The sequence below is a fragment of the Oncorhynchus keta genome, chromosome 35, assembly GCF_023373465.1.
Source record: "Oncorhynchus keta strain PuntledgeMale-10-30-2019 chromosome 35, Oket_V2, whole genome shotgun sequence".
NCBI lineage: Eukaryota > Metazoa > Chordata > Actinopteri > Salmoniformes > Salmonidae > Oncorhynchus > Oncorhynchus keta.
In genome coordinates this window covers 14,910,878-14,922,888 of record NC_068455.1, presented here as the reverse complement: position 1 = coordinate 14,922,888, position 12,011 = coordinate 14,910,878, and the positions used below count along the sequence as shown (strand labels likewise).

The following is a 12,011-nucleotide window of genomic DNA, read 5'->3' as shown; positions in this document are numbered from 1 at the left end:
TTCAGATAGTCTGTTTCTCTTCAGGAAGTGGCTGTTGGGGAAAACAAAACAAAACAAGGGATAAGGACATTATCATTTACAACATAAATATTAGCTTGAATAAATATCTATGTGGGAGACTAGCCTACTTGTGCTGACCTGAAGATTGGGGTGTGTTGGGGGTATAAGCGGGACAGCAGGTCTGATGAGACAGAATGCCTGCGCAAAACAGGTTGACGTCCTCTTGACCTTGAGGGAGACCCCAGGCCAGGAGACACAGGGCTCTCTAGTCCAGGTGGCAGGGCCTTCTCTAGCCTCTGCAGTTCCCTCTTAGCGTCCAGTAGATGGCGCTTGTGAGCGATCCTCTCCAGCTGGTAGTGCAGCCTTTTGCGTCGAACATGGCTCTCGGCGTGCCGCAGGGTATGATGTCTTAACAACTCCTCCTGAACCACCTTCTTCCTGTATAGAACCACTTTAGAGGGCGGAGCAACTCTTTGATCACACTCTTCATCAGAACCTTCAGAATCTTCCGTTAGCAGGCTGTCTAGGATGGGAGCTGGTATAGGATCAGTTGGTATAGGATCAGTTGGTATAGGATCAGCTGGTATAAGATCAGCTGGTATAAGATCAGCTGGTATAAGATCAGCTGGTGCAGGATCAGTTTGTATAGGATCAGTCTGTATAGGATCGGTCTGTATAGGATCCGTCTGTATAGGATCCGTCTGTAAAGGATCAGTCTGTAAAGGATCAGTCTGTATAGGATCAGCTTGTAAAGGATCAGCCTGTAAAGGATCAGTCTGTAAAGTATCAGTCTGTATAGGATCAGTCTGTAAAGGATCAGTCTGTAAAGGATCAGTCTGTATAGGATCAGTCTGTAAAGGATCAGTCTGTAAAGGATCAGTCTGTATAGGATCAGTCTGTAAAGTATCAGTCTGTATAGGATCAGTCTGTAAAGTATCAGTCTGTAAAGGATCAGTCTGTAAAGTATCAGTCTGTAAAGGATATGTCTGTAAAGGATCAGTCTGTAAAGGATCAGTCTGTATAGGATCAGTCTGTATAGGATCAGTCTGTAAAGTATCAGTCTGTAAAGGATCAGTCTGTAAAGGATCAGTCTGTATAGGATCAGCTTGTAAAGGATCAGCCTGTAAAGGATCAGTCTGTAAAGTATCAGTCTGTATAGGATCAGTCTGTAAAGGATCAGTCTGTAAAGGATCAGTCTGTATAGGATCAGTCTGTAAAGTATCAGTCTGTATAGGATCAGTCTGTAAAGTATCAGTCTGTAAAGGATCACTCTGTAAAGTATCAGTCTGTAAAGGATCAGTCTGTAAAGGATCTGTCTGTAAAGGATCAGTCTGTAAAGGATCAGTCTGTAAAGGATCAGTCTGTATAGGATCAGTCTGTAAAGTATCAGTCTGTAAAGGATCAGTCTGTAAAGGATCAGTCTGTAAAGGATCAGTCTGTAAAGGATCAGTCTGTAAAGGATCAGTCTGTATAGGATCAGTCTGTAAAGGATCAGTCTGTAAAGGATCAGTCTGTAAAGGATCAGTCTGTAAAGGATCAGTCTGTAAAGGATCAGTCTGTATAGGATCAGTCTGTAAAGGATCAGTCTGTAAAGGATCAGTCTGTATAGGATCAGTCTGTAAAGGATCAGTCTGTAAAGGATCAGTCTGTATAGGATCAGTCTGTAAAGGATCAGTCTGTAAAGGATCAGTCTGTAAAGGATCAGTCTGTAAAGGATCAGTCTGTAAAGGATCAGTCTGTAAAGGATCAGTCTGTAAAGGATCAGTCTGTATAGGATCAGTCTGTAAAGGATCAGTCTGTAAAGGATCAGTCTGTATAGGATCAGTCTGTAAAGGATCAGTCTGTAAAGTATCAGTCTGTAAAGGATCAGTCTGTAAAGGATCAGTCTGTAAAGGATCAGTCTGTATAGGATCAGTCTGTATAGGATCAGTCTGTAAAGGATCAGTCTGTAAAGGATCAGTCTGTAAAGGATCAGTCTGTATACTAAACTCCTGAGTTCCTCTTTCCTCTAAGGTTATAGCTGCCAGACGCTGCTTCTCTTGTAAGATCCACTGCTGGACTGAAGGCAGATAAAACAGCATATTTAACATGCACATACAAAAAGTGATCATGTCCTTGTATAACTTAATTGTACAGAGACACATACAATAAATAAATATGTAAGCTATTCTCTCAAAGTATATCCTATGTATTTAGCACTGTAGCCTATATTTAAGTAGAGGTGTACTCACTGTCAGTGTGTCGTTGTCTCAGATGGGCCTGTTCTTTCTCTAGATTTCTCTCAGCTCGTCTCTGTTCAGTCTGGATTTCTTGGCGTAGACACTCCACATACCCCCTCTGCTCCTCCACGCACCGCAGCTGGTCCTCAACACACTGCTGCCTGGGGGGAGGCTCCTTCCCCTCAGCCTCACGGTCACCTGTCTGCCCCTGGACTGCCTCTCCTCCAGCCCTGTTCACATACAGATACACAAATAATATTTCACACATATATGACACAGTTATACACAATTATACTTTGAGGTAGACAAGAGAGATGAACATGGGCCTCCTGCTGACTTTTTACGTGGCTCAAGTGGTGTTAACCAAAAACGGCTTTGAGAATGTTTTCTACATCCAGTCACAGGGCACTGCGATGGGGTCCCCATTCCCACCGAATTACGCACATTTATTTATGGGGAAGTTTGACGATTGGTTTATAATGTTAATACATTTTTCTCCCTTTTGAAATGTTGGTTCCACAACATTAATGTTTTTTTAATTTGGAGTGGGACATATGAGCAACTGAAAGAGTTCAGACTGTACATTCATTTCAGGTTGCCTACTATGAAATTCACTCTGGAATCCAATGAGGAAACTGTTTCTTCTTTGGATGTACTGGTTAGCAAAGAAAATGGACTTCAGACCACTGTATCGCCAGAAGATATAAACAATCTCCTGCATTATTCAAGTTACCATCCGTCTACTCTTTGTAAGGGTTTTCGTCCTCCTCTTCTGAGGAGGAGTAGCGAGAAGGATCGGAGGACCAATGCGCAGCGTGGTAAGTGTCCATAATGTTTAATCAAACACAACAGAACACTGGAACAAACCAGTCCCGTGTGGTAACAAACACTGACACGGAAGACAAACACCCACAACTTAAAAGTGAAACCAGGCTACCCAAGTATGATTCTCAATCAGGGACAACGATTGACAGCTGCCTCTGATTGAGAACCATACTAGGCCGAACACAGAAATCCCAAATTATAGAAAAAGGAACATAGACAACCCACCCAACTCACGCCCTGACCATACTAAAACAAAGACATAACAAAGGAACTAAGGTCAGAACGTGACACTCTTAGATAACAGTCTACCTTACAGCCAGCTGCTGAGGGTCAGAAGAATATGTATTGCTGATAATGAATTAGAAAAACATGCCACCACCTTGTGCGATCGGTTTGCCTCCAAGGGTTATGATAAGAAGTTGTTGGATAAGTGTGTTTGTAAAGTACGTAATGTCACACGGGACAGCTAATTGACTCCTAAACCTGCCCCTCCTAATGATCAGGCTACTGTCTCTGTCTTCTACGTATTTCCCTCCCTCTCAGGCTGATAAATCCTCCATTAAAAAGCATTGGCATGTTCCGTGTATGGAGCCCTCTGTGGGCGGGGCTTTTCAGAATATCCCTCAATTCACTTTTAAATGTGCCAGAAACCTAAGGGACTGCCTGGTAAGCTCAGATTAATATGTATCCCCATCAGAATTGTCTATCTGCCCTCCCCTCAAGCAATTTTCCATGTCATAATTGTGTGAACTGTGATGCAATAATCAAGGGAAAGGAAAGAAATGGGGTAGAATTTCCTTTAAAATTAACATTTGTGGTCTATTTACTGAAGTGTCTATGTGGCTATTATGTTGGAAAGTGTCTGAGACAATTGAAAGTAATATTATTACAGAACACAAGAGCAACATGAGAACAGGTGCCGAGAAGTCCCCTGTAGTCAGACACTTCAATGCGGTCGGACATGATGTGTGTCAACTGAGGTTTCTTGGTTTAGAAGTCGTACAGTCATTTAAGAGAGAAGGTGATAGAGAAAAGTTGCTGTTACACAGAGGGCCATTTTATATTTATGTCTTACAAACACAGATCCCTAGAGGCTTTAATGAAGAACTCCTGTGAGCAACGGGTGCCCTTTTTTTGTATATTATTCTTCATTTGAAGCTTTCCAAACGCTGCCGGAGTCTGCTGCCGCGACGCATACGCTCATTTTGACCTCTGCTGCAAAACATTTTTACATTTAAGCTGAAATAATATTTCAGTGAGTGTTTTTTCCCCTTTCTTCCAGTATTTGCCTTTTGATCTACAAACATTTGAGCTGAGCAAACCAAAACATATCTTTCTATAACTAAGAGGTAGTAGACACTGAAGTAAGCTCTCTCTCTCTCTCTCTGTCTCTCTCTCTCTCTCTCTCTGTCTCTCTCTGTCTCTCTCTGTCTCTCTCTCTCTCTCTCTCTGTCTCTCTCTCTCTCTCTCTCTCTCTCTCTCTCTCTCTCTCTCTCTCTCTCTCTTTGTCTCTCTCTCTCTCTGTCTCTCTCTCTCTCTTTCTCTCTCTCTCTCTCTCTGTGTCTCTCTCTCTGTCTCTTTCTCTCTCTCTCTCTCTCTCTTTCTCTCTCTCTCTTTGTCTCTCTCTCTCTCTCTCTGTCTCTTTCTCTTTCTCTCTCTCTCTCTCTCTCTCTCTCTTTCTCTCTGTCTCTGTCTCTCTCTTTGTCTCTCTCTCTCTCTCTCTCTCTCTCTCTCTCTTTCTCTCTCTTTGTCTTTGTCTCTCTCTCTCTCATATAAATAAACAACATGTATGAAGCATTCACCATTATATCCCTTGCACCTGCACCATCAGTAGGTTGTACTACAAAGACTAGATATCAAATATGTATGCAATGGGTCTTCTATGGGAGCTCAGCAGAAACAATTGGCTCAGCGTCGTCCGGTTTAGGGGAGGGTTTGGCCAATGGGGCTTTACTCAGCAGAATCTTTTTAGCACATGTGTAGTGAGCAGAATTCAACGATGCTCCTGACCTGTGAAAGTCAGTGGTTGGTGGTGAGTATACATTCAGTGTGTGTGTTTACCTGGAATCAGAGGTCAAGGCTTGAAAATCATTGTAGCTGCAGTTCAGTGCACCTTCACTGGCCTGTCAAGCGGATAATATGAGTTACCAATCAATCCCCAAAAAATCAGGAGCTTCTTCACGATCACAACATTACTGGTCAGTAGCACCCACCTGTCTCCGTTCTCTCATGACCTCAGCCTCTGCTGGGTGGTTGAAACGGAACTTGTGGACACCTCCAAGAGTGATCAAGGTCCCTGAAGATAGAGAGAGATAGAGATACAAACTGAAAAATCGACGTGGCTGTTGAGGTCCAAAGGGCTACTCCATCAACTGAATTGTCCCTGTCAACTGAAGTGTAACGAGAAATAAACTCTTTAACCAGGGATTAAAACGTGTGTGAGAACCAGGTGAGGGCCTACCTTGTGCCAGTCTGCAGGGCTCCGTCACCACCCTGTCTTTGATCATGCAGACAGTCCCTGGCAGCGGCCTCAGGGTCACAACCCCAGACTGGTTCTCTATCTCACAGGTGGTGCCACCCTGGAGGACTTGAGAGGAGAGACATACCACAAGGACTCAAAAATAAAACACACATTTGAAGTTGCAATTCTCCCCAAAATACATGTATTGCATGTGCAATATCTATATGACATCTGCCTACCTATTTGTGATTCAACCAGTTTGTCCTGAGGTCCAATCCTTGTTACCCCCTCCTACAACAGACAGAAGGCAGCCAATGTATTTATTTTTTATTTCACCTTTATTTAACCAGGTAGGTAAGTTGAGAACAAGTTCTCATTTACAATTGCGACCTGGCCAAGATAAAGCAAAGCAGTTCGACAGATACAACGACACAGAGTTACACATGGAGTAAAACAAACATACAGTCAATAATACAGTATAAACAAGTCTATATACAATGTGAGCAAATTAGGTGAGAAGGGAGGTCAAGGCAAAAAAGGCCATGGTGGCAAAGTAAATACAATATAGCAAGTAAAACACTGGAATGGTAGTTTTGCAGTGGAAGAATGTGCAAAGTAGAAATAAAAATAATGGGGTGCAAAGGAGCAAAATAAATAAATTAATTAAATACAGTTGGGAAAGAGGTAGTTGTTAGGGCTAAATTATAGGTGGGCTATGTACAGGTGCAGTAATCTGTAAGATGCTCTGACAGTTGGTGCTTAAAGGTAGTGAGGGAGATAAGTGTTTCCAGTTTCAGAGATTTTTGTAGTTCGTTCCAGTCATTGGCAGCAGAGAACTGGAAGGAGAGGCGGCCAAAGAAAGAATTGGTTTTGGGGGTGACTGGAGAGATATACCTGCTGGAGCGCGTGTTACAGGTGGGAGATGCTATGGTGACCAGCGAGCTGAGATAAGGGGGGACTTTAGCCAAGAGTTTAGGATGACAGAGAATTGAAACAGTGGATTGTTGAGGGGGGGGGGAAATCAACAAACGCACAGTTGGGTTGAAATAGGTGGGTTGAGATAAAATGACTAACACACAGTGTTCTACTATGTCAAAATATGACGTCCACAGAACTCTGGTGTCAGGTAGCCTAGCGGTTAAGAGCGTTGGGCCAGCAACTGGAAGATTGCTGGTTCAAATCCCAAAGCCGACTATATGGAAAAAAGGCTATATTATGTAACTACAGGAACACTATGGATTCCCAGGTGGTTTCCACTCTTTAAATACAGTGGTATAATCGCCACTAAAGACATTCTTGCCGCTGTGAGAATCAGGACAGTCGTAGCTACGTCCCCTGAGCGCAACGGAATGCCTCTTATCCAATCACATTCAGCCATTAGAGAAGTGAAAACACCAGGAACGAGGGAGAAACATGAGAGAGGATGGAGTGAGATGCATCTGGTACAGCGAGCAGAACAGAGAGAAGGAAGAACAGAATGTAATAGACCAAAAGAGAGACATTTTAGTCAGAGAAAGTCCAGAACAGAATGTACAGAGGTAGTATAGAAGAATGTCAATGGTTCCGTGTGTGTGTGTGTGTGTGTGTGTGTGTGTGTGTGTGTGTGTGTGTGTGTGTGTGTGTGTGTGTGTGTGTGTGTGTGTGTGTATGATTATGGTCTATGTATTCATGTGTGTGTGCTCATACCCTGAGGTGATAGAAGGTAACAGGAAGTGGATGAGGAAGTATGTGTTAATATCCTAAAGTGTGTATTGTATATACCCTGAGGTGATAGAAGGTGACCCCGGTGCTGAGTACGTCCCGGTCCAGGGTAATGAGATGTGGTAACAGGGAGTGGATGAGGAACCCACCCCGGTCTCTGTTGATATCCACACTGTACTGTTCCAACAGATCCTTCTTGTCCCGCCAGCTCTCTGACCAGTCCTTCGTCAGCTCATCCACCTGGAGGATGGAAGAGGATTGATTGATTGCTTTGAATGAATAGAAAAGACATGTAAAGTCCTTTCAGCTGGAGACAGTAGGTTCAGGTATAGTAGAGAGTAGTGATGTCAGGAAAGGATCAAATAAATCAAAGTGGAGAATACAATTCTGGAGCAGCGTCAAGTAGATATCTAATATATCGTTACTCTACCTTTAGTTCATTCTGCAACACGATGTCAGACAGACTCCCGTCTCTCTGATCACTCAGAGAAGGGCCAGGATTCCGTTGCTACGATGGAATTAAAGGAGAAATAATACATTTTGGTCAATTTAGCAAAGACAAATAACATGAAGGCAGTGAGCACTAATAATCTGACATCAAAACCAGGTGATCTCAGATGATTCCATTCCTAATAATAATCCGGGACGATAAGTACCATTTGGAAGCTGAGAAGCGTACACTTCAGCCTGTCTATCTCCTCGCGTAGCTCTCGGATCAGCCTCACACTCGCATCCTGTAGAAAGACATCCCTTTTCATCTGAAAACGTTTCTCTACGGTGTCCCGAACAAATTCAGACCTCACAGTGATAAAAGGCAGTGGATGACTTGACAAGGCAATGGCCCCACAAATACAGAACAACATCTCCAGAAGCCTTACCTCATTGACCCTGGGCTTGTTGACGATGTTCCTAGCATGAGCAGCGTAGCGCAGGGTGCTGAGAGTCTCATTGTAGCTGCTACTGGATGGGGACACAGCTGCAACAGACAGGGAATCACATTTACCACTCTAACAATAACACTACAGCCATGACAACCTCTGTGACTCAATACTGTAACAATAACACTACAGCCATGACAACCTCTGTGACTCAATACTGTAACAATAACACTACGGCCATGACAACCTCTGTGACTCAATACTGTAACAATAACACTACGGCCATGACAACCTCTGTGACTCAATACTGTAACAATAACACTACAGCCATGACAACCTCTGTGACTCAATACTGTAACAATAACACTACGGCCATGACAACCTCTGTGACTCAATACTGTAACAATAACACTACAGCCATGACAACCTCTGTGACTCAATACTGTAACAATAACACTACAGCCATGACAACCTCTGTGACTCAATACTGTAACAATAACACTACGGCCATGACAACCTCTGTGACTCAATACTGTAACAATAACACTACAGCCATGACAACCTCTGTGACTCAATACTGTAACAATAACACTACAGCCATGACAACCTCTGTGACTCAATACTGTAACAATAACACTACAGCCATGACAACCTCTGTGACTCAATACTGTAACAATAACACTACAGCCATGACAACCTCTGTGACTCAATACTGTAACAATAACACTACAGCCATGACAACCTCTGTGACTCAATACTGTAACAATAACACTACAGCCATGACAACCTCTGTGACTCAATACTGTAACAATAACACTACAGCCATGACAACCTCTGTGACTCAATACTGTAACAATAACACTACAGCCATGACAACCTCCGTGACTCAATACTGTAACAATAACACTACAGCCATGACAACCTCTGTGACTCAATACTGTAACAATAACACTACAGCCATGACAACCTCTGTGACTCAATACTGTAACAATAACACTACAGCCATGACAACCTCTGTGACTCAATACTGTAACAATAACACTACAGCCATGACAACCTCTGTGACTCAATACTGTAACAATAACACTACAGCCATGACAACCTCTGTGACTCAATACTGTAACAATAACACTACAGCCATGACAACCTCTGTGACTCAATACTGTAACAATAACACGACAGCCATGACAACCTCTGTGACTCAATACTGTAACAATAACACTACAGCCATGACAACCTCTGTGACTCAATACTGTAACAATAACACTACAGCCATGACAACCTCTGTGACTATATCAACAACTACTATTGGTCTGGAAAAAAAGACAATGTCCATCTTATAATTCCAAAGTCCAACAAACATTGGCACTATTACATCAAATAAGCATTTCACTGTAAGGTGAACACCTGTTGTATTCGGCGCACGTGACAAATAAACTTTGATTTGATCAAGTACTTCCCTCGAGTCCCACTAGTTTACACAAATGTGTTTAGCCAATTTTTGTGACTGGATAGTCTCGCTTGCCAGACTCAGTGGCAGTGTTCCACAAGGCAGTTGTAGGAAGAGACTACAACTCACTGGCGATCATGATGGTCTTAGCGTTTCCTCCCAGGCTGTCTTTGAGGAGCCAGGTGAGGACTGAGTCCCTGTAGGGGATGAAGCAGTGTCTTCTCCCTCCTCCACCACCACCACCAGACAGACAGCTGTGACTGGCCACACTGCTGCCCTCGCCCTCACTGGCCACACTGTTGATGCTCTGACAACTACTGGACATCTGAGAGTTCTGGGCTAGAGAGGGACGGACAGAGACAAGGGGAGGGTTGGGTTATAGAGATAGGAACAGAGACAAAGACAGGGAAAGAGAAAGGGACAGGTAAGGAGAGGGAAGGACAAGAGAGAGGGACAATATCGAGACAGAGTTAGGGAGAGATACAGGGACAGTGTAACGGATTGTGTTAAAAGTAGGGTAGTCTCGCTTGGCTCATCTCACAGTGTAGACTGTAGGGCACTGGGTCAGTTACGTGAGGCATACTTCTAGAGAACATGATCTACAAATATCACCCTGTATGAATGAAATATGTTCATGTCACCCTGTATGAATGAAATATGTTCATGTCACCCTGTCTGAAAAACGATGTTCATATCACCCTGTATGAATTAAAGATGTTCATATCACCCTGTATGAATTAAAGATGTTCATATCACCCTGTATGAATTAAAGATGTTCATATCACCCTGTATGAATGAAACATGTTCATGTCACCCTGTCTGAAATAACGATGTTCATATCACCCTGTATTAATTAAAGATGTTCATATCACCCTGTATTAATTAAAGATGTTCATATCACCCTGTATTAATTAAAGATGTTCATATCACCCTGTATTAATTAAAGATGTTCATATCACCCTGTCTGAAATAAAGATGTTCATATCACCCTGTATGAATGAAACATGTTCATGTCACCCTGTCTGAAATAACGATGTTCATATCACCCTGTATTAATTAAAGATGTTCATATCACCCTGTATTAATTAAAGATGTTCATATCACCCTGTATTAATTAAAGATGTTCATATCACCCTGTATTAATTAAAGATGTTCATATCACCCTGTATTAATTAAAGATGTTCATATCACCCTGTATTAATTAAAGATGTTCATATCACCCTGTATTAATTAAAGATGTTCATATCACCCTGTCTGAAATAAAGATGTTCATATCACCCTGTATTAATTAAAGATGTTCATGTCACCCTGTATGAATTTGTTTTTATTTTTTATTTATTTCACCTTTATTTAACCAGGTAGGCAAGTTGAGAACAAGTTCTCATTTACAATTGCGACCTGGCCAAGATAAAGCAAAGCAGTTTGACAGATACAACGACACAGAGTTACACATGGAGTAAAACAAACATACAGTCAATAATACAGTATAAACAAGTCTATATACAATGTGAGCAAATTAGGTGAGAAGGGAGGTAAAGGCAAAAAAGGCCATGGTGGCAAAGTAAATACAATATAGCAAGTAAAACACTGGAATGGTAGTTTTGCAATGGAAGAATGTGCAAAGTAGAAATAAAAATAATGGGGTGCAAAGGAGCAAAATAAATAAATTAATTAAATACAGTTGGGAAAGAGGTAGTTGTTAGGGCTAAATTATAGGTGGGCTATGTACAGGTGCAGTAATCTGTGAGCTGCTCTGACAGTTGGTGCTTAAAGCTAGTGAGGGAGATAAGTGTTTCCAGTTTCAGAGATTTTTGTAGTTCGTTCCAGTCATTGGCAGCAGAGAACTGGAAGGAGAAAGAAAGGCCAAAGAAAGAATTGGTTTTGGGGATGACTAGAGAGATATACCTGCTGGAGCGTGTGCTACAGGTGGGAGATGCTATGGTGACCAGCGAGCTGAGGTAAGGGGGGACTTTACCTAGCAGGGTCTTGTAGATGACATGGAGCCAGTGGTTTTGGCGACGAGTATGAAGCGAGGGCCAGCCAACGAGAGCGTACAGGTCGCAATGGTGGGTAGTATATGGGGCTTTGGTGACAAAACGGATTGCACTGTGATAGACTGCATCCAATTTGTTGAGTAGGGTATTGGAGGCTATTTTGTAAATTACATCGCCAAAGTCGAGGATTGGTAGGATGGTCAGTTTTACAAGGGTATGTTTGGCAGCATGAGTGAAGGATGCTTTGTTGCGAAATAGGAAGCCAATTCTAGATTTAACTTTGGATTGGAGATGTTTGATATGGGTCTGGAAGGAGAGTTTACAGTCTAACCAGACACCTAAGTATTTGTAGTTGTCCACGTATTCTAAGTCAGAGCCGTCCAGAGTAGTGATGTTGGACAGGCGGGTAGGTGCAGGTAGCGATCGGTTGAAGAGCATGCATTTAGTTTTACTTGTATTTAAGAGCAATTGGAGGCCACGGAA

At 42.5% G+C, this 12,011-nt stretch overlaps 1 protein-coding gene across 1 annotated transcript; it reads right to left on the bottom strand.

Annotated features, from left to right (window-relative positions):
* Position 1: 1 nt before the first annotated feature.
* LOC118369048 (stAR-related lipid transfer protein 9-like) lies at positions 2-10,115 on the bottom strand. The gene is made up of 13 exons (XM_052495866.1): positions 10,076-10,115; positions 9,664-9,873; positions 8,085-8,182; positions 7,863-7,940; positions 7,637-7,714; positions 7,267-7,446; positions 5,745-5,796; positions 5,506-5,631; positions 5,258-5,340; positions 5,106-5,167; positions 2,232-2,449; positions 129-535; positions 2-31 (listed from the first exon to the last, which is right to left on the bottom strand). The coding sequence occupies exons 1-13, from the start codon at positions 10,113-10,115 to the stop codon at positions 2-4; spliced, it is 1,662 nt and encodes a 553-aa protein (XP_052351826.1).
* Positions 10,116-12,011: the final 1,896 nt, after the last annotated feature.